This window comes from Rhea americana, unplaced genomic scaffold, assembly GCF_003343005.1.
Source record: "Rhea americana isolate MKP2758 unplaced genomic scaffold, rheAme1 scaffold_120, whole genome shotgun sequence".
NCBI lineage: Eukaryota > Metazoa > Chordata > Aves > Rheiformes > Rheidae > Rhea > Rhea americana.
The window spans coordinates 2,363,454-2,387,222 of record NW_028185262.1 but is presented as its reverse complement, the minus strand read 5'-3'; the positions used below and the strand labels follow the sequence as shown (position 1 = coordinate 2,387,222).

Sequence of the window (23,769 nt, the reverse complement as noted above, 5' to 3'; positions counted from 1 at the left end):
TACATGGAAAAGGGGTCATTTTTGTGTATTTGGAATTTTGCACTTGTGATTGTATCTTCAACCACCTAGAACTATCAATGCTGTGGTCCCAACCTCCCAGAAGTCCCCAAAGGCGTTCAGGAGGACAAAATTGCTAAGAACTGGAATGGACCCTGTGGAGGGTCTCGCGTTGTTAACCCGTGTTCTCCCCTGTTATCACAGACAGACTAGGTGAATTCAACACCACCTGGTTTAGTTCTCTGCACATAGCCCAATTATATGTCCTTTCTGCAGAGAGAGATGGATTTCTCACTGGGAGTTTTGAACATTTCTGTCATTTTCACATTCATMACACAAGAGGATTTAATCCCAGAATCAGTTGCCCCCTTTACAAATACWTCCTTTAAACATGTTAGGCTTTTTATGTTATTTGCTTTCCCTGGGAGATATTTCAGATGCCACTGAAAGACTAAAATAAGCCAGTGAAGCCACCTTTGTGTTCCCAAGCCCATTAATGCTTGAGAGCTTTCCATATCACGCTTGGATGATTCCACAATCAAGCATACTTTCAAGGGCACTCTGAAAACAGTGGTTCTAATGGGTTTTAAATTTAACATGAAGCTCCATTAGTAAAATATATAAATACAATATATGATCTTTATTAAGGAATTAGGATAAAAAAAAGAAAAGCCTTTGATGCAAGAAGGCAAAGCAAGATAGGTGATGTGATTACTACATCTTCAGAATTTCAATGAGATACTCTTGTGCCTTGCTATACCCACACACTGTTCATAACTGGCTGAAGGAAAAACATATTGCTTTGCTTTAGGTCAGCTGCCTCCCCCTTCTTCCATTCTTACTTGAGAAGACTAAATGCAATTTGAATCACATCTGTTCTAATAACAGGACACCCTTTCAGCAGAAGAGTGGGAATGCCTGTGAAGTGGTAGATGACATCCCKAGTAATAGTTCAGCTGATGCAAAGGGGCTAAGTGCCTTAAAGGTGCCATATATATGTGTACATGTATCTATAGGAGAGGACTAACATATAATCAGGTTGAAACAGAGAGGTAATATTCCTACCTGCACTTGCCCAGTGACCTTGCTTGCATCACTGGAACTGACACTTGTAGAAGTGGACACTAGTGCTAAACAGCTACAGTGAACCATAAGAACTGAGCRCTCACACAGCTAGATGTGCCAGGCAACTGAGTCCAACCTGGACAATTTAATTTTCAGGTTAGCGGTCCAAATCCAACTCTAGATTGCTCAGCGCACAATGCATAGACAGGATAGCTTACCAAAATGATACTTAAAAGATTGTTCATGACCCAGAGAGGACTGAAAAGAGCCTACATACTTCACTTAGAGGGGAATGAAGATGAGGATTCAGAGTAARGACTCTAAATGTCTTTATACATTTTAATTTGATCCTCCCACAAAGAGACAGCTAAAATTAGAGATAACCTACAATCTGTCAGCTGGGGCAATRTGATAGGAAGCAGCAAGAGCAGGCTGTTACCTAAAAGAAGGTGAGCCGTACAATGACCTCTCTGTCGGGGCGCAGATCCACAGCACCAGAGGCAGGCAAGCAGAGCTGCACAGCGATGGCTGTAGGTCAGCAGTCCAGGAGCCACCAGGCAAAGCCAAGACGACAAAGCAGGGACTGAAGGCCCAGGCCTTAGCTTAAATGGACACTCCTCACCCCATGAGCAGAGGCTGTGGGTGGGAGGCCCCAGGTAAGGCTGGTCAGGGTAATTAAGGCCTATTAGTGCACTCAGAGCCCTGATGCTCTAATTCTTTGCCATGTGATTAAGCCCTCAGATCACAATACTGAGCAAGATGCATTCTTACTAGTRCCTGCTTGAATTTTTATTAAAGGAAACTGAAGATGGGTGAAAAAAGGAGTAGTTTGCCAATAAGCGAGTGAAATGTAAGCTCCTGCTCTCCTTCTCCTCCCRTAAAATAATTCACTATTAAATTGATCTCTGGAATGCACAATGGATTTAATAGYGCTAATCTTTTATGTAACATTTCCCTTCATTACTCTTAAACAGCACTCAAGCTGAGAGTCTCAGCACTTACATTACTCTCTCACTCTCTTTAAAGCAGGACTATATAACTGATTTCATGGAGAAATAAGGGAGCAATAAAGCTAGCCCTGGCAGGCACTTAGGAAAATGAAAATGAGAAGCACAGTCATTCTTTACTATCACAGAGCAAAGCAGATGATGTAATGTAGCTTGTAGGGAGACATGAGATCAAAAGATTGATTAGAAGCAGGGCTGAGAAAACCAAATGATTGTCTTCCTAAACACAGTCAGCACTTCAGTACCAGCTCCTTCTTTTTTCCTGTAATACCTTCTTCTTCTTTCAGTTGATAATCCTTAAATGAATAGKGAACGTTTCTTGTCTCATGTATCAGACCAGGTTTTGCCTTAGGTTCCTCCCTGCACACTAGCACTACAAGGACTGTTGCTCAGGTATAACAGGGCAGAATCAGACCCATTATCTGCCACTTGTTGGAAGTCCAAAGCGTATTTACAGACATGTCTATTTTGAAAGGAGGATGTTACTCAAACACAGTTAATACTGAAGTATGAAAGCTAAAACGTCTCCTTCCAGTCCCTCCTACACAAGTKTTCCATTCCAGAGAGACCTCATAGTCCATATTCAAATAAGTATATTCTGATGGAGATATTCAGTATTAAACCTCATTTAACTGCTTAAAACTTTTAAAATAAGCTCTCAACAAGAAYTCAGGGAAAAAACAGATTTTAGTGAGGTGGGATACCAAACTAAGGRGGATAAACAAAAATTCTTTGATTCCTAGATCTTTACTAATAGGATTTCTTATTTAAGTCTTTCTGTGTGTGCTTATTTATAAAACARGTATTATGTAACATAAAAGCAACACATAGTTAAAGCTGTCATAGTGATACAATATTTTTACTAGTGACCTGTATTCCAGAGACAGTAGTTGAATGTTTTTTTAATACAAGCTAATTCATTTGGCAGGTCTTCTTCTAATTTATCCATCAGCTGTAATGAGTTTTCAGAGACTCAGCTGCAAAGTTCTTTTTTTTTTTTTTTTAAGCAAGAGATTAAAATGCATGACCTTAAATAGAGCCCTCCCATCTGGTTTTCTTCCAAAAGTATCTCAATTGCCTCTGTCATTAAGAACACAATACTGCTCTTTCTTGGGCTTTCTAACGAATATAGTTATGTTCCTGGGAAAATATGGAGAGAAAGAGCTAAGACCAGTCAAATAGAATGAATAGGAGAAAGGATTTTGAGCCTCAGGAAATGCTGTTCATTTACTTATAAGGATTATGTACACCATATAAATAGCAAAAGATTCTCTAGGAACATTACACAACAAACAGACAATTATATTTCAGGATTGCTGATTAAGGACTTGTGGTACAGGTTCCCGAACAATGCTATTACTCAGACAAAAAACTCTAATCTATTTCTCATTTTCTTTCCATCAGTGAGACTCTAGAATAATTCCATTTGGGTCATTAGAGTTTTACAGGCTGGAGGTGGCAATTAGACTGGGAAGGGTTTTGGACAGTGACTATGTACTCTATGTTCTGTGCCAATGGGACTCTTCAAAAATTAACACTTCAAAGGCTAAGTGTCAGATTCTGATCTTGGTTAGAACAAAATGAATCTGGCACAACACAATTGAAATCAGCAGACTTGCAGCAAATTTACACCTGTATGGATGAGAGTAAAAATTAGACTTGTATATCAAAGAATCTGTTATGATATCTTATTCAAAGCTAGTGATCCACCTGTGTTTTTGGCCTTATATTGTGATAGAACTTAGATTCATATTTTAGAGACAAGAGGAGAGGATGAAATTAGTGCAGTGATTTTTCATTGTGCTCTGGAGTTCCAACTAACCCTGCATGTGCTGAGAACTGTACAAACTGTCCACAGAGACTGTACCGATGAAAGAGATGACGGTCTTACTTTTTTAAAGATATATGTCACTTTTCAAGAGTTGCTCAAAAGAAGTCTTGTCTCTCTGCAATACTACTTTATGTACTCAGCTACAGCTATGTATTTMTTTATATTTTTACTTCCGGGAAGCAAGACTTGGTCCTCATAGAATGCAGATAATATCTTTCATTTTCCTACTTCTATCSTTCCTCCCTTCCTCTCCTTCATCTGTCCCCAGAACTCCCCAGTGGACCTTTTAAATCAGTGCAGGCTACAAGAAACACATGGAGACATTGCTCTACATGAGGAACAAGTAAGATCTGAAAACGGGGCGATTCTTTTGGGAATCAAAGCATTGCTGTGCTTCTGAATTGCCACTTCACTGACTGTCCACAGTCCACAGTCCACAACTGAGACTCTGTGGAAGCCTGCTAGATTATTCAAGTTCTACACACACACAACCCATCTGTGTGGAATCCCTGTTTGGAGGCAGAGAGGGTGTAAAGGGCAATGGTAGAAACTCCACAAAACTCTATCTCGTCTGTAGCAAAAAAGCTTAGCTATGGTGCCCGAGTATAGCCACCTCTAAGATCAGTATGTGAGGACAACCTCGGAGCTGTGATCCTCTTCAGAATGTGTCTTTTTGAACAAATTGGCCTTGACAGCATCGATGTTCCCTGTGAAACAGTGTAAACTCCAAAGGATCCATAGCTTTGAACAGTCTGCAATGGTTTTACCATTCTCATGACAGTTGCTATTCTTTGGTCTGTCAATATCAACTTCAATTCTTTCCATTCTCCTTCTCTCATGAATGTCATCTGCATGATGAAGTACTACATTAGCCAGATTAAGAGCGCTTTCAATATGTTCCTTTCGATGTCATGAACTGTCTGTCCACCCTGCCTGGAATACCATCACAATTGTTTCCAAAGGAAAACTGTACCCGTTTCACAGCCCAACAGTCTGAGAATTCACAAGGTAACAAGAACTTGTCACCATGAATAAAGCATGAAATGCATCTTTTCTGTGTAAGATTTTAATTACAGTTGGCATGTGTGAGTTTACAGCTGGAGATGAGACCATGTGTGATACCAGCAGAATGAGATGCCAGTATTAGTGACTGTAAAGCTGTTTCCAGACAGAATTCTTTTGAAAATTGCTTCATCATTATAAGAGGTGTTTGAAAATGCTTTAGTCTCCTCTACAGAATTTTCAGTTGATGCTGGTTAAAATTTCCCACCCAAATTGTCTTCTCAATTTCAATACTTAAATCTTCTTAGTTCCACCCATGCAGTTAAGGGTGGATTTAAAACAGCATATTCAAAGGTAGAATTTTTTGACAAATCATTTTTGGCTCTGTATAAGCTTTGATTTTTGATTTAAAAATTAGCTCTAATTTTATATGATTTCCTAAGGAAACAAGAATTACACACTTGCGCTTGGTACGTGTGTGATCTGTGTCTGTTTGCATTATTTTGTCTGCCCTCTAATAGCTTTTGAGCCTATTGGTGAGTTTCAACCAAATTTTACAGATTTACAGATAGGAAAATCCTCACAAGTTTTCTGAAAATAGACAATCAGGAGTTTGTAAAAGGAGCCTAGTGTTGTAGCCTATGTAAAATGTCTTCCCACAATCAATACTCATGCTACCTGAAGTTAACTCAGTCTACATTTGCTGCAGTTACACCTTGCAGTGGACATAGCATTAGAACAGAGGCACATTCAGAAATGCCATCATAAAAATAGCACAATCTTTCTCAAAAATCTACTCCCTGGAGCAGCTTGTGAGTTCAGTTATCTTTGGTATAAATTATAAGCAAGTCTGTTCATTACAGCAGAATTACCCAAATTTACACTATTAAAGGTAAGATCAGACACTACTCTTGCATATGCTTAGTCATATTTAGTGACAGGAGCAAAGGGTCCAGTGCAGCAGATTGTTAATCACAGGATTAACTGCGTTTATTCCCCTAGGACTGCTCGAGTAAGGATTGCTCATGGAAAGGTATGTGAACCAACAAGGTGATGGGAAACAGAATTAGATTATATTCCAGCCTATCTGCCAATAAAATTGTTAAAAAAGATCTTCCCACCAAAAAATTAGTATTGGTAGTTAATGGCATATAAGAAAGAATTCAAGTTAATATTCAGTTTGGCAACTATACGTAGTAAAATGATGCTTTTTATGTTAGTGAAACTCATGTGAAAGTCTCTAAGATACACATACACTTGGAACTCCTTAATGCCATTTTAATAATCACTTCTCAGACTAAAACTATGCTTTGTGTACAATCTATACATTTCACTATTGTATTCATTCAGATATGCTTCTTGCTCTGTGGGATTTTGAGGGAAGAAAATGGATGCAGTTTCCTTATTAGCCACTGCTTTTCCATGTTTCAGTATCAGAGTTACTGTGAAAACAACTGTCAGCCTGTTTTATCACAAGCGTCCGAAGACAGGTCCCTTTTTTCTCCCTGACTCCTTTGTGTCATCACAGAATTCTTGGTCTTGATCTCAGAATGCTTGTTACTGAAATGCATGAATAGAGCTTTTCTCTTCCCAACTGTTACTGCTGCTTCTGCTTCCCAGTTACAGCATCATTATCTGTATAAATAAATAAGGTATATATTTAACCTTCTAAAGAGTATTAAACCTCCACATTTTCAGAGCGCCTTSGAACCTAAGTAGCCAGCACTTGCCTTATTGAACTGCATACTTCACCTGTTAGTAACTATTGACAATAATTTTCTGTTTGTGAAACTCTCTTTTGCATGTGTGCCTCTTTCACTCTTTCTCCTGGCTGTGCCTGTGGGTCTGGCTCAAGCCACTGTAGAGAAAGAAGCATCTCTAAAAGAAGACAAATGCCGTATTAAAACCATCTTCCCCTTCTGCTCCTCCAAAGACACCTTTCGTAGATGCACATCTCCAGGAAGCCTTCTGCAAAATGCCTTCTGTGTTATGTGTCAGGACTACACTCTCCATTATCCATGGTAAATAACACCCCAGACAAAACAAAAACATCTCTAAAATAAAAAATATATTAATTTGATAAGACCATATTTATTGTGCCCACTTTGATAAGCTTGAAAGGAGTAATTTGAAGCAGCARGGATTAAAAGGTGCCGATGTAATTGCCGCCTTGTTCATGCCCTCAGGACCCTGGAGCATGGAAGAGTGTGAGTTACCCACAGCCCATYTGTGGATTAGCTGATCATACAAACTTCTCTCCTACCTCTGTAAGCACCTTCCAGTCATACTCCTAGATGTAATTCTCTCATTCTTAGTCACCTTCCTGGTTCCTATTCTCCTTCCAAGATGCCTCTTCAATGGTTTCTCTATATCATGCCCAATACTTACAATGCCTTTCTTTCCATCCACACTTTCCTGCCTTATATAATCATTTTCTCTTCATAAAAATCCCTTGCTTGTCTTGGTTTTCTGAGATGTTTGCTAGTGTTCTGAAACAAGTGGTGTTCTTTCTGTTGGTTTAGAGAGAAGTTGGAAACAGAGTTCGTGCAAATACTAATTCTGTCATAAACTCTATCACTTTAAAGATGACGAAATGAAAGATTTAGACTTATCAAAGAAGGTTTATCTACACTGAGGCGGGTAGAATGAATCGTTATTCATTAAATTTTATCAGAATTCACAAATCATTTTGGTTTTGACTGGGAGATCCAAATTCTCTTTTTTCCTGTGCCATTCCTTTATGACGCTGAGTATGTTACTTCAGCTTTCCATTGCTYGTCTGTAAAATGATGCTAACAAGGCTTCTCTACCCATCTTTTTGAATTCATTATTAGTTATAGAGCACACTGGTACTCCAAAGAAAAATGATTTAAAAAGCAAAGTATCATTGTTACATTAATCCAAAGCACTAAACTGTCACTAATTTAATCGACATGAATTAAGGAAGGAAGAAATTATGTGGGAAAAAAATAGCTCCAGAAAATACTACCCGTTTAGTCCAACATACTCTGCCTTACTGTACATAGCAAAGGTACAAGTAAGATATTTCGCTTCACTGAGGCAAATTGCTAGAAAAAAGAAAAAGTCATTGTGCTATCTGTTAAAAATCTGTTTCCTCTTACCCAAGACATAAATCTCGCTGTTGACTACAGCTGTGCTGAAGCGATATTTGGAGAACTTCATTGGTGCACGCTCTGTCCATTTGTCTTGGCCCGGGTCATACCGAAACATTCTGTTACTTAATCGATCCGGCTCATCGTCAGGCAGATCCATCTGTATGAAATATGACAGCCATATAATAATACAACATTTGGAGCCCTCTGCACACGCCTGCATGCAATTAATCACAGCAGACAGCTGAGCAGATAAATAACATCAACACAGCCACTCTAGCTGTGAAGTGATTCATACTCACTACAGTTTAACAGCACCATGACTTGTGGCTGGAAGTGCATTGTAGAAGGCAAGTGAATAACAGGGCGTTTATATTCTGTAGCAATAAAGCTGAGGATTTGGATAATAACAAAACATTCATGGGTCCAGCTCTGACAGGACATACCTCTTTTACAAGGCCCCTGTGAAGTCCTGATAATGAAAGGAAAACCTWCTATAAGATATTTTTTATTACTGCTAAAGGTTGAATTTCTATTTACGTTGTTACTCAGATTGTACTGCGAGTCTCAGTGAAGTACTTAGCTGCCTTTCTCAGGCCTGTTTATGTATATAACTTATTCTCAGCTACCATGCATGTTTATTTAGTCAACCTAAACGGTGTAATATCGTTCAACTGCTATGTCTTCTCCTTCGATAGTTTTAATAATAAGCTCTTAACCTTACAYTGTATCATTGCTACCATAATATACTTTTTATACTCACTCCTACTCCTCTTTTTCTTTCTAGTCTTCTTTCCCTCTTTCTTCCTCTCTGGCATAGGACAGGAACTAAGATTGTGTTTTCTGATATGGTAACTTGGAATGCAAGCAATAACCTGTGGAGGAGGGCTCTGAAATATCTCCAGATGAAAGATTTCATGCAGAGATAATGAAAAGKAGAGAACTACTTTGCTTACTAGTGAAGATGCTATATGTATTCTTGCTTTGCTTGTTATTTTCCTATCCCAAAAAACTTTTCCAACACTGATGTGATGGAAATGATAGGAGGAGGAAAACTAGGAAGTAAATATATAATCCCTTGGTTACTGTCCTGTAAGTGCCCACGAGCGTGCCCTTTCTCTGCAAGTGWGAGACACTGAAATTCAGTATTCACTGGAAGTGGGGTAAGCCGTGTCATTTTTACCATAAAGTAAGTGCGTATGCTGACGAGCAGATGCCATTTGACGTAATGTAAGTTCACATCCTACCTCATTTTTGTGGTAACTTTAATGTGAACCATCTCAGAGTATACACAGTGTTGTTTATATACAGAAAAAATAAATGTCCCTTCTATCTCAAGGATCTGAAACCTGCCCTTCAGCCCTCAGCAGATGCTTCATGCCATTTTAAGAGCCCCCAGTTACCAGGGCTTAATTCACAGCCAGTACACTTGGGTTTTTAACTCTACTGGCGTCAGTGAAGATAGACCAGTGCTAAGCTGGAGCAGTGCTCTGGTGAGTCAAGTCTTTGCCCTCCTAAGCTGTCATTTTATGTCCTGGCTTGACTTAGTCTTGTCTTATTTCAATTGCAAAGTCTGAATGGGAAGGGAACATGTATTTATCTATGTCCTGTGAATGGACACATACATTTACAGCACTCTATCAATGCTGCATCATTAGTATTTGTTAAGGATTGACAGAACATTCAGTGCTGCTTGAATATAAAGGCAACTCCTGACCTGACAAACCAATATGCTTTCATAGTGCAGCTGTGACAGCCTCGCAAATACAATTGCAGCATCTAAAAGGTGAATGTGAGGAGATATAGGATACTAGAAGAATTCAGCACCCTCTGCAGCATTGGTCTTAAAGTACTTTTTTTTTTTTTTTTTTTTTTTTTTTTTTTTTTTTGCAAATTTTGTTCTGATCTGCTCAGGTATGTGCTCATGTTACAAAGCTATAGTTTTTAGTCAATTAGTATTGTCATTTTGCATGTAAAACCAGACTCTCATGTATTGTTACAGATCAAACTGATTGGCAGGTTTTAGCTTCACGTGTTTTCCAGGTGCTTATATTTTTGTAAATGATTCTTGGCTCAATATTCTTGACTAGTGTTTCCAAGCTGCTTTCCCCCCTTACAATCTGTTCTGGAGAACTATTAAGCAAGACAAAGATGGTTGTCTAAGTTAAAAATCTCTCTTTGTTATGTAACAAGTCTTTAAGCTCAAGCTTTTTACAGACAAACTGTTTCTACATTAAGGATGTTCCCGTATTTTAATTCTTGAAATAGAGAGGTACTTTGCTCAGTTGTTTTAGTATCAGAATACTCTCTGGTCTTTCTGTTGATTCCATTTGGGGACTTCTGTGTTCAAAATATCCATAGAGGTAGAAATACTTTTTGCTGAATACTTTTCACTTTTAAATACTTTAATGTTAATTTCAAGAGATCACAAACCAATGAGATGCGATAATACTCTGAAAATACTAGTCAGCAATAAAGATTACAGATGCGCTTCGTCTTTGTCAGGTAGATGTAGGGCTCTAACTTGATYGATTAAAATTATACTGCACCAAGCAGGAAGTAAAAAATGGACTACACTCTTAAAAAAATCTTTCACACTGGACATAYTAAAGAGGGTAAGCACTGTTTCTGCCGTCTATCTGCCTTGCAGCATAGTTCTATATATTGTTTGTATTAYTGAAGATGGTATTTGTGGTCCCATTGAAAATTTCCATCAATACTCTACATGGCCAAGCAACACAACTGACACAAATACATGGATTAAAGGAGTCTATTCTCCAAATAATGCTTTGACTTTTCATTAAAAATAGGATATAATGAAAAACAAGGAACATTAGTTAATTAAAAAGGTTTTCTGAGAAATTGAGATGAACTCAGATATGAGTCTGCTATGAATCTGATCCCAAAATTCACCTCTATATGTGCCTTTTTAATATAGGGCTTGTTAAAGGTCTCTGTGTGATTTAAAGACCATTATTTCCTGATATCTAGAAAAATTAAGAGGACAATATATACAGAAAGGCTGAAGTTAATCCATTTTCCCAGTCTGTGATGACACAAAATTGCCAAATAAGTACTTAAATATCATCCCAATTATTTCAATTCAGTCTTCAATATTTAACTCAGTAGCTGTTTAAGATAGAACTCATATTGACACAAGAGATACATTTTGGATTCTTGCTTACAGTGAAAGTCTCTATGAAAAAACTGCCCTTCCAGAAATTGGCTTTTAGAGTAAAGGTGATATAATACAGATTTTATTCGCCTTTACCCTAATTGATTTTCCTATGAAAGATGTCAGAGGAATGAGAGCAATTTATTCTTCTCATATCACTGATGTAATTTTCCTATGCAAGAAGCACCATAAAATTATTAACCAAGCATAGCTCTGGTTGTTAGTAAACAAACAAAATAAAATAACTAGCACTTTTATTAACCTGTGGTGTCCAGCCACCCATGACGTAGAGCTTATTCTTCACCGTTACCACCACATGGCAGGCTAGTGGCAAGGGAAGAGGTGCTATGCTTCTCCAGGTATCTTGCTCCATGGAATACTTCTCCACACAGTTTGTGACCAGATAGCGATTTTTCATTTTCATTTGCCCTCCTATTACATAGAGATCGTTATGGATAGTGCCTAGTGCATAGAGTTCACGGAACTGAGTGGTGCACAGACTGCGCCAACACTGGTTTCCTTGCCGGTGGTATCTGTAGGAAAATCCAAAGTTGTGAATGCCCTGATTCACCAAGGTCATATCAGCTTGTTTTCAAATGTTACCCTCTTGATCTTCTTTGTTTATTCAGTGATGCAATGACAAGAGGAGCTTTCTTCTTCACAGAAAAGTTATAAAATTGAGCTYAATGTTTGCAAGATCAAATATTTTTAGTACAAAGGAGCCTAATTTTAGGCACCCTTTGGAAGATATTTGACCTTAATTAATATAGGAGTCCCTTATTTCTGCATGTGCTGTTCATTCCCAGTTTCCACTGAAGTCAGTGAGAAGAGTGAGAGCTCAACACTGCTGAAAATAAGGCCCCTTCATCTGCCTCAATATGGATTTACTTCATAAAATTTAGGCACCTATATTTGAAAATGCTGTTTTTATTTATTTTTTTTTTTTTACTTAATTGAATCCAGAAAAGCTCCTATTTCCTTTAAAATGGGTTCATCTGAAAAAGACACAAGTGAAAACAAAATGAGAGTTTTAAGTTGTCAGCCATTATCATTTTACCTCTGAGGTATCATCAACATAGTATTTTATAGAAGAGTATCATCCTTGTCTTACTGGACTTCTCAGCTGATTCCCTTGACTCCTACCCTTTGCTAATGACCTAGGAAAGAAAACCCTAGCAAAATGTTGATTTGAGTTAGGAGAATACAAAGTCCACATACATTGATCGAGGACCTAATCAAGCTTATTTACACAAGGATGCCACCACAGTAAATACTCTTTCATGAGAAAAGGCATCAGGATTTGATTGTATGTGTAAAATTTCATCGTGCCATGAAGTTGAGTTGTGACAAACTGATTTGAGTAACTGAAATCTCTGTGCAAGCTTCTAGGGAAAGAATGCTTTGTCTAATGGCCTTTTCTTATCCCCAGAAACATTATTTGGACTAAAAAAATCAAAAGTTTTCTGACAGAAGGTACACACCTATAAATTTCGATGTTCTTGGTCTTTTGTCTAGACATTTTGACGGCGCTTGCTTCTCCTGCCACAATAATATCRTTATTCTCAGTGACAACACCAGTGCAAACACAACCTAAACCCTCTCCATACTTTGGAGAGGAAATGAAGTAAGTCTTCTGTGTTGTTGGAGCATAACAGAAACTGGCATCTGCATAGCTACCATGTCTTGATCTAATGCCCAGAGAATTGTTGCCAATGCAGAGTAAAAGATCGGTAGTCTCCATGCCGTATCGCAGACTGAGAGAAGGCTGTCTGGATATCCTGATGGTTTCTAATGCTTCCTCAAACATATCATTGCATTCTGAGTTGTACAGGATCATTGTGTTCCTTTTCCGGGCTTCCRCTAAAAAAGAAGGGCTGACAAGTACCAGTCTCACTTGCTTCAGGAGCTCAATAAGGTGTACCACACGTGATTTTCTGCTGTGATTAACCCATCTAATGACAAGGTCCAGAATGCTCTCCTCCCTGGAAACATTCAGATCATCTGATTTTATAAGTGTCAACAGTTGCTGGACTTCAATCTCTAATATTTCTTCCTGTAAGCTCACCTCTGCAAAATGCTGATATAAGTATTTCCCTGCTTGATCAGATAGATCTTCTGCTCCAATGTGCTTTGCAAAGTAGTAAATCCCCACACAATTTGAAGCATCCATATGGTCCATCATGTACTTCTGACATATACTAAAGACATCTTCCATCTGCATGAAATACGCAGCAACTGCAACAGTCTGCACATTCTGATTAGTGAGGTACAAATCTGCACTGTACATGTAATTGAGTATTATGGACACACTCTCCGCAGAAATGTCATATAATATTACTTCTCTTTGGGTGCATTCAACCAAGCCACAGGTAAACATGGCTTTGAAGTACGGACTGAATGCAGCCAGCACCACCTTATGGCAAGGGAATTTCTCGCCTTCTGCAACTAGAACAACATCAATTATCTCTGCTGCGTCTTTCATTCTTGTTACTTGTTCCAGTAAAGTCAAGCTATGGTGCTGCTTTCTTTTCTCYTCAGTCTTAGGATCCATGATTTATTTCCAAGCTTTCTGTTTTAAAATCTCTTCAAAATTCGTCTAACTTTTGGAAGGGCTGTTTGAATGCTAGGTTGCTTTCAAATAAGGTCTCCATTGTGAATGTTTCTAGAAGAAGAAACATAACATTGTCTAATAAGAACAAATTCTTGGGCAAATTAATTTTACTCTTAGTATCTAAAGATAGTCATTCTATAGGGAGATATATAAATCAGTAATACATACCAAAGCATATAACATTTCCTTTTCCAACGTAGCTTGCTTCCAACTGTAGAAACAGTATGTATTTTTTCACTCCAGCTTTGGTACCTAAGCAAATAAGAGAGTCTGGAACTCTAAGTTATTTTGAGTCTGGAACTGATACATCTTTCAATAGTCAGATTGCAGAAGTATGAGGGGTTTTCTTTTTAAATCTTGAATATGCAGCCAAGTTCTTAAACTGCAATGTATAGTTCTATAGCTCTTTATTGTAGCAATAGATTTGACTCTGCCCCATCCTTCCCTGCTTTGCTGGTAGCTTTCTCTCCACACCTGAAGCTGAAAGAGACATTTAGTCAAGCAGATGTTTGAGAGAGACAACTTCAGATCCAATACTGAGTGCAGTTCTAGGGTGCAAAGAAAAAGAGCTGGATCTCCAGCATGTTTGGGAAAGAGATTGAAGGCAATGGTGAGAGATGAATGTGGCCCAGAGAGCAGGGAAGGGAGAGCATGAGGTACAAAAGATTTTTTTTTTTTACTATATATGGAGGAGGGAGGTGGAAGAGGGAAGCCACATAGCTACTGTCAAACCTACCTACTTAATTACAGTGCCCTGGCTCCTCTGGGTCATGCCTCCCCACCACCTACCAATCTGCCTTCACTATGGAATTTATACAACAGAAACTCCTTCAACACAAAGCYGCTCTACCTGTAGGGTTAATAACTTCTACCCCTAGAGTGTCACAGCATAATTGGCAGAAAGCAATTGGGTCTAAATAATGTGCCACATTCTTCACTCTTTCACATCGAGGTATAGACCACTGGTTTCCACGGAGCTGATACTGATCATTTTGAGGTAAGAATTCATAAAAGGGGCAGCTGTCCTCCGGCCCTTCAGCAGGCTGCTGCATGGTAAGGTGCTACAGAGCGATGAAGTTTTAGTTCTGCTTACAATAACATCAGATGGGATTTTAACTAAATTATAATTATTTACTTACTGCCTCTGTGTTTATTTACTGGGGAAAATATGAAAGATACAATGATCCAATTGCTGTTTATTTCTTGGCCATTTACTGAATTTTGTCCACTTTCCAATTAACTAGCCAGAGAATTGGAGGTATAGTGGTAAATCTGTTAATGGGAGAATAATGTTTACCTATCACTTGGAGGAGTATCGGTCCTTAACATAGTTTTTGTCTGTAACGTGGTAATGAGACAGCTCTGTTGCAGAAATGAATTAAGGAATCACGTCACAAATCACTGATACACAGACAAGTCCRAAAGCTAGGATATAACCACGCTTCATACAGATTTTAAACATGATGTAAATTGCTTAATGGGACTATTCAAATGAGTAACACTCCTCACCAGCTTAAATATTTGCAAGATCGGGTTCTTGTATGACTTGAGAAAAAACAGTTCACAAAGAGTAGCTCTGGYTTCATTGAAGAAATATGCATCAACATAAAAAATGAACATATGACATTCTTTGAAATCCACTTCAAGGCATTTTCACAAACAGTCCAGATCTCTCTACAGATCTAAATAGACTGAAAAATTTTTAAATGTTGATAGTTTATCTCCCAGGTGAAAAAGAATTCTACAGCTATAGGATCAGTCTCAGACCTACTCTTTTAGCTGTTCAGTTGTTTTTGGAAATGGTCATCCTTCTGCTTTGGAAATTACATGGATTCTTCACTTTGGGAGATAAACTAAAAGCTAGGCATGCTTGAAGACTAGTAATTCCTTGATTTTATCATTTCTTTCCACATTCCAAATCAGGGACTAGAAGCAACACATCTGAGAAATGAATCTGGATTATTACCAGAATGTAAAAATGGATTTGGAAGACAAAATATTAACTTCATAGCCTGAATGTGGGCTAAATTCTAAACTCTTCTTATGGTACTTTCAGTACAAAAATAAAGTGATGGTATTTCCAAAATGCAGAACAGTTTTTTTTTTTTTTTGCTAGCTACACTGAAATTTGAGAAAACCTAGGTCTTAATCCTGCATCAACTGTCAATCAGTCAGTAGAAGCCTTTTTTGAAAAAGAAGTTGTTCTTTTTATTATTTTTCAAATTCTTTATGATAATTAGATGACCAGTTTGTTGTTTTCTCCTCTTGCTATTTTATTACTTYGTAATGTTCCATCTTCCCTGCATTTTGATAAAGGAACTATACTTATCTCATGTGTGTGCTTATAATACACTGCGCATCTCAAGCAGATGAGCTGTAAGGTTTTATCAGGTTGTTYATTCCCCAACTTGATGCCAGTGTTACTAAATACAAACAAGACCCAAATCATTTAAAACAATCTGACTGAACAGACTTCTGCCTCCCAACTGATCAACTTCTTCCTTTTCTTTCCTGTGATGTCATAGTTTCACACATCCTCCATCTTTTCCATGATGGACAAAATGTGCATTTCTAATGTGAAAAACAAGTGAGATGATTAATCACCGTCATCCTTTCCACATTTTTATACATATCAGGAAGAAACAGCGTGTAGAACRGTGTTACCGTTTTGCTTCCTATGCTGGTCACCTTTAAGTGTCTTTTCACTGTTAATTTAGCTTTTTTCCAAAGCAACACTTTGATTACACTGCTCAGCAGATTTGAGAGTTTTGTGTGTTCATTTAAGGATATTAGGATATCTAGCACAACATGCTCATAGCCRTTTTTTCCTCAATTTCTTCAGTAAGACATTAACAGTAAGAATCTCAAAGCACAGTATAGCTTACACCGTTTGTATACTATTTTAGGCACAAATCATCTTGTAGAGTAATTAAAAGTCACAGGGACAAATCCTACACCCTTCATTCAGATGGAGGGCAGTGCCCATCTGTGCCACGTGCGATGTAGTCTCCTACCCTTCTGCCCACAAAGCCAGTGGAGGACTGCTATGAAGGAGCAGCGCTCCAGGCCTCCTCCCCAGCATCAAGAGTAACGTGTGGCCTGCAAATGGTGGATGGTGGCCACCTCTTACCTGGACCTGGTCCATACCCAACCATCACCTCAGCCCTGGGCTGAGCGATGCAACGAGTCTCCACCTTGTACCCCTTCAACCTCTTCTTTGCCCACCTGATCTGATTCTGCAAAGCAACACTGCTTCCACAGTCAGTAAATACAGGGTCACAGCTATAGGCAGAGCTTGATTACCTTAAGCTTTTTAAAAAAAAAAACCCACAATATTTGCCTTTCCTCTTAAGAATATACCTCCTTAGTCACTTTAATTTGAAAACACTCCAGGCTCCTTACTGAGCTCCACTCAATAAAATCACACTGTCAACTTTTATGTAAGTCTGCTTTCCCCATTCTACAGCTGAGGAAAGTGAAGCTAAAAGGTTAAARAGAAACCAAGATTGAAACCCAGAGCTGAAATCTTTTCTTTAAGTTCAGGATTTCAGCCCTATACATTAGCTACACACTTGTCACTCTCTTCCTGGCTTTTAGTAGTGTTTAGCTGAGGTCACTGGAGGAATATTAATATTCCCCCTTATATCACTGGAAAGACTGTTAAAGGGTAATAATGAAATGGTGCTGCTTTGCTTCCCCTCTGGGTTACAGAGGAAAAAGATGGTACATTGATATTAAGAGAAAGGATAAGTGTGATACAAATATAATTTACAGTGAGACRCTATACTGAGATTGTGCCAGAGGCTGGGTTGTCATTATAAAACCTTCAGTGCAAGACTCGACTCCTTTGTAATGTCACCAGGAGCTGAAATCAGAGCTATTGCTTCTTAAGAGTTTTGGGGTTTTTTCCTTCTGTTGTGAAAAATAGATTCCGGTGCAAATCTTCTTGATGTTACTTTATTTCAGAGCTGTGCTGTTTATTTTTCTGTAGTTCTGGCTGCTACTTTTATTGTATACTATCTGTTTTGTTAGTCTAATTTCATATTTTTTGCCTTTGTTTCATGAATCTTATAAAGAGTCATATATAATTTTATGCAGGAGCTACGGCACACACTCTGCAAGGCAGTAGGGTGCTACATGAGCAGTTTAAAACATAAATAAGTACACTGCTGTGAGCTCAGCTCTACAGCTTTTATGAGGCTATCAAACTATAAATAAATGCTATCCGCACTTCTCAGTTACACTATAACCTCTTTGAACTGCCCCAGCGCAAAGGGACTGTAAACCAGATGGAACTATCTCACCAGGAATTTCCCTTAACCTCTTAAAAAAATGCTACCTTGTAATTAGAGACATTATTTTGTCTGAATTTTGTCTCGTCTTTCTCTCCAGCTGCAGTGTAAGGAATCTGCTCTTCCGCAGCGCYGTGGCGGGAGGGTGGGAGCTAAGGGACCTGGCTCAGGCAAGGTCACAGGACCCAGCATGGGGCAGCAGGGCTGCTGCCATGGGCTCTGGCACAGAGGATCCTGCATCCTCCTCTTCCTCCTCCTTCCTCCCCTTCCCTTAATGAGGTTACCCTATCTGCAGCCTGCCTCCCTTCAGGTGCTGAATGGATCATAGTTCAGTCACATCAAAGAACTGGAGCTTCTGCCTATGAATTATTTGTGCTTCCTTTGTGACCAGTAAGCTAAGAAGCAAATCTGGTAATTGTATGCATTATGGCATTTGGCTGACAGTCACAGTGAGGCAGAAATCAGAATCCAGATGATTATAACGTTATAATCTGGGTGGTTAATTATGCAGACTGCACTGGGATTTAAGATCAAGAATTTAAACCATAAAAAAGATCCTGCACTACTCAAGAAAGGCAAATAATAMTACTAATCTTGATATCAGAAAAAAAGAAGTTATAAGAATAAGATACAGAAAGGGAGGTCCCAGGGAATTATAGACCAGCTTGCATAATCTGATACCTACAAAGATGCTGGAAGAAATTATTACACAACCAAATTATAAGAATTTAGAGGGCAATAAGGTGATAAAAGCAGGTAGAGCACCTATTTATTAAGAACAAATTGCGTCAGTTCAATCTGATTTTCTTCATTTTTTCAGAGTTAATAGGGGAGAAATTAGATACTTTGTCTTGAGTAAAGTTGTAGGTACAGTCCCCCATGATATCATTAGAAACAAACCATGGTTAAATCAACTAAATCAGTGTACRTTGGATGCCCAACTGTCTGAAAAAGCACATTCAAATAACAGTTATCAGTGGTCAAACTGGGAAGCATTTCTAGTGTTTGTCTAGAGATCTATACTGAAAAGACCACTCAGGTTCAGGGAAAACTTACTTTCTTGCTTTGACTTGAAATTAATTCAGGAAATAAATATTTATCCCTTTTGGCTAGATAAAATAACAAATTTGTGGCAGAGCACTTAAGTATGAGAACATTGACATTTTTTCTTATAAAATTTGTGTGGTTTGAGAGGGTRTACGGATACGTGTCTTAAATGTTTCACTGTGACAAACATCCATTTACTATTTTTATCCCATTTGTCTCCATGATTAGTATCAGCAAAGCAACCTTTATGGAAGTTTTCAAGTTCTATTTGCTATTTACTTAGAGATTTTGGATTTTCAGATTTTTCAAAGGCATCTAAGTTTAAAAACAAACACACACAAACAAACCCAAGTCCTATTTCAGCTCACCACACAGTTTAAGAACTGAGGTGTCTGCATCACCTTATATATTAGAGCTTAGTACCTGTATTAGTTAGGCAGTTTTGGAAAGTTTACCAGATGAAGTGATCTCCTTCCCATTGAAGTCAGAAAAAGAACTCTTACTGATTTAAGTGGGGCCAGAATCAGTCCTATAGCATGTGTGTTTTAGATAATCTGAATTGATTTGTTGCTGGACAGGAAGGAGGATGTAAAGTTTCRAAAGTGTGAACATCGCAAATCAAATTCTGTCATTGGCATATATAAGATAGTGTGAAAATACTTCTGTGAGTGATWTAAATTATTTTTCTCCTTCAAACCCAGTGGCACCTATTTATTTTCACATGCTATCTGACACCAAGACAACTGAATCAAGGCAACCTAAGGTCTCATGATATCCACCCATGAACCAGCTTCTGCTGAAAAGCTTGTTGCTAGGCATACTCATGAGAGTTTTCTTAGTGGGTCACAGYGTGCAAGTGGTATAAATGGAAGCTTTCGATGCAGGAAGACAAGCTGCCAGCCTACAAGCAGTAAAGGTAACCCCACACGCTCTGTTACCATATGGACAACTGGCTGATGAGAGCCTATTTGCATCCCTACAGCTGGGAGCCTTGTGCTGTCGGCAGAGGCTGCAAGACACTTGCATTCAGGTTGTTACCTGTAACATAACGTGTCCTTTCTGCAGTTGCTTATTTTTTCTTTCTAATTTTGTTGCTTTTAGCTTAAAGCAAAGAAAAAGCGAGTCTTAAAGCATTTTGCTCTTACTGCTGGGAGAAACTTGACGCGTAACAATGGTGTTTTAAGCAGCCTGCAGTGCTTCAGAAATAGTGTATGGGAGCACGTTTGACCATTGGAGACCTGAAGATGCTTTGATCAGTTTTCAAAGTGTTTATGTAGCTTATGATTCTGGAAAAATTTGACAGTTTGAGCTCCATTTACTGCCAAGGCAGAGACCTATCTGTAGAATTGGATTAATATTGATTCTATCTCAGAAAATACAATTTTTTCTTCTTTAAACTRTGATAGATTCATTAAAAAAAAAATCAAAGCTGAAAATGAAAGACCCTGTGGGCCACCTTTTCAAATAYGCCTTCACCTGACCTTAATCTTGGTTTGATTCAAAGTGGTGTTAGTCAAAAAGATCCCTTTGACCTCAGTAGAAAATGGATGAGGCTTTGTGCACAAACAAGTTCCTATAAACAAATCCCAGTCCGAGCAGATTATGTACATTAATTGCACAAGAAGAATAGAAGCTAAATATATACAGAGCCCATTTCTTCTGCAGCTCCCATGTGCAGATCATTTTCTTACGTATCAAAACTAATTTAAATGGCAAAGTGCTCATATGCAGAAGGAGCATGCAGAAGTATTTTACATATCCAATGATAGATGCCAGCAGAAAGAAACTATATTTCTAAAACTTACTTCATTAGCTCTTTAAGCAACCTGGCAGAGGTCTTAAGGGTTTCTCTTTTTGCTTTTATCTAAACATGCTTGATACACTGGATAGTATATGAAAGACTGGCATTCTGGAGCTGTTAGATCATACTGTGTTTTTTAAATTGGACTATAGCACAATTAAAAGAAACATAATTTAAAAATTTGGTGCAAACTAAATTCAGTTTGCCTTTTTTTTTTTAATATGTACCAGAAAAGATTGTGAAGTTTAATTGCCAATATTTATGTAAAACTGTAGAATATGTATCCATTTGGTTAGCAAATGCCAGTGTGTGAAGGCTTTAATATCCCTGTCACTCAGCAGTGAAATGAGAATAAATTACATATTACAGACTATAACTTGACATCAGCATTCCATTAGTTACAGTTTGAAGCCAGCCTTCCCCATAAATTTCTCTATTTTCAGTTTCAATCACTACCAGGCAAATATCTGGGTATGTCCATACCTACAGAAAAGAAAATTCATAGCAAACTCATTGCAACACAGCAGCAGATCCAAAACGGCCCCTGCACTAACATGCATCAATATGCGTTGAATCGGCAAGCCCCTCTGAACCATCATGATAAAAATTTTCAGCTTCTTAATGGTCAAAACCAGTCCCAAGCACCTACAGATACCGTGATAGGAMAGCAAGAGTCTCTCAGAACCTCTTGGTGGAAACAAGTCTAGATGTTTGCAGCCTTGTGGAGGGTGCAAAGTTGCCCCGCACGCAAAACTCGCATGCCGAAATTTCTGCATCCGCAGGCAGATTCCATTTCCGCACTACTGGCAAACCCCACGTAGCTACAAACAGACCCTGGGTTTGATACTCTTTGGGGRTTATTGTCCTAACTTTGTTTGCAACGAATCTCTTCCATCTCCTTTTTGAAAGGGATGGCAGGCGCTCTAGAGAGCTGTCAGGGCTCGTTTCAGCATCGACAGATATTAAATGACGGACCCGACGGCCTCCCCACCACGTAGCTGTCTTGCACAGCTGTATACAGGCCCCGTCTCTGGCATCCTTAAGGGTTCCCTGAGACATACATTTAGGGACCCCTGCCCATAAATTTCGCATATACCCAGCAAAATCCAAAGCAGCCTGGCCCTGATGTTTCCACATTGCYCATCTGTCTCAACACCGAACTCCCGTCTCTTTCCTGCTCCGAGTGGGGAAAAGATTTAACATGTACCTTTCTGACGCTCGGAGCAGCAGGTGTCTGTGAGACTGTGTGGGAGAGACTGGGTTTGAAAGGGAGGGAAACAGATCTCGTATAGCAGCACGGAGCTTCTGGTGCGCGGTGGGGGTGCCAGGGGCTATAAATAGACCTAGCCGGGCTCCGGGCTGTCACAGGGAGCTGTTTTAATGTCACGCGCAGGGCACATTAGGACTCAGCTGAAAGCCTTGGGGTTGGCACTGATGTTGCTCTCCTTGCCCCTGCTCGTACTGTCCGAGTACTTGCCACCTGCCAAATTAAACTCTTATAAAACAGTGAGATCCTTGTGGAACGGCGCAGCCACTGTTTCGTGTCATCGGCAGAGGTTAACGTGGGAGACGAGACAGCGGATATGGATACGCAAGGGTCCACTTTCCCTATGGGAAAACACAGACAGAGGCTTTGCCTTTACTAAGAGAGGGTTGGATTTYTCCCAAACCTGAGTCTAGGAATAGGCCTGCACCGCACGGATTTATTTGGATCTAGGCCATTTTAACCTGTAGTAACAAAAGCTTAAGTTTCCCCCTTGGACGTGATTCACCTGTTGACAATTTGGCTCTGTGTGCAATTAGCACAAGGTGGGAAAAGAAGCATCTCCCTGTGTGGTTTTGATATYGCAGACATCTAGGTGCTTTCAGGCCCTAATAGCCCTGATTCTGTTTCTCTCATCTCCCAGTCCTCGCTGCTTGATGCTATGCCCATCCCCCTGGGAATTCACCGGATTGGGAATCGAGCGCAGATACCACGTAAAGAGTTTTGTCCCGCCCCCACAGAGACCTTGCCGTGGGCACACMACCGAGCCCATCTCTGTGCTACAGTTGTTTCTGGCAGCTGGAGCAGTTCCCACCTAGGCGATGGCCAGAGYGACCCCTATTTATCACCGAGTCGGGGTGCCGAACAGGAGGCAGCGCCATTGCTAGTCCGTCCTGTTCACGTTGCACTCAGAATTGAGGCCACTGTCTCCTCAGGTACAGAGCGTCTCAGAGGAGCTTCCCCCAACTCTTTCTTCTGCTCTGCTGGGCTGCTAACAGCTGAAGTTGTTCAGAAAATGACACTTTAAGGGAAATAAGCGTTTCCTTGTACAAAGGCTGAGCAGAGTTTGAAAAAAAAAAAAAAAGGTTCCTGACTGAATATAAATATTATCTTTATATTTTTAATCAGATATAAAGTCTGATTATCTTCTTGTTTATGTTGAGGTAAATCAGAAACAGATCCCCTAAATTGGTCCAGAATAATGGAGCTGCACTGATTTACATCAGCTGCAGATCTGTTCCAATGGTGTTGTACTCTAAATTAGAGGGGAATAGAGAGGGCCATAATATATTTATATTTCCATATGTTTAAGCAAAGATGGAAGAAAGATTAAGCAAAAATTAGGGTTATAAAATTGATTAATGTTAARCCTATACTTTTAGCTGAGAAAGACATTAAGKGGTTTTCAGAATGTTTTTTTAAATGATATTAATTTATTTATTTGCTGTACTAATTGATTGATTGATCATAATAGCTCCTGAGAAAATTGAAAATGGAAAGTGTTTCCTTATCTAGATTTTTATTCTACTGGTTTTATTATGTGATATTTTCAAAAACAGTGGAG

At 39.0% G+C, this 23,769-nt stretch overlaps 1 protein-coding gene across 6 annotated transcripts in view; it reads right to left on the bottom strand.

Moving 5' to 3' along the window:
- KBTBD12 (kelch repeat and BTB domain containing 12) overlaps positions 1-22,234 on the bottom strand; it is a 39,916-nt gene extending 17,682 nt beyond the window's left edge. Inside the window, exons 1-6 of one of the 6 annotated variants that reach the window (XR_014898172.1) lie at positions 13,970-14,473; positions 12,672-13,852; positions 11,453-11,723; positions 8,025-8,175; positions 6,655-6,956; positions 3,055-6,537 (exon numbers count right to left, since the gene is read on the bottom strand). Coding sequence is in view for 5 of the 6 variants with exons in the window: in XM_085324431.1 (XP_085180557.1) it covers positions 6,781-6,956; positions 8,025-8,175; positions 11,453-11,723; positions 12,672-13,741 (1,668 nt within the window). In the remaining variant the exon portion in view is untranslated. 6 annotated transcript variants of the gene reach the window in all.
- Positions 22,235-23,769: the final 1,535 nt, after the last annotated feature.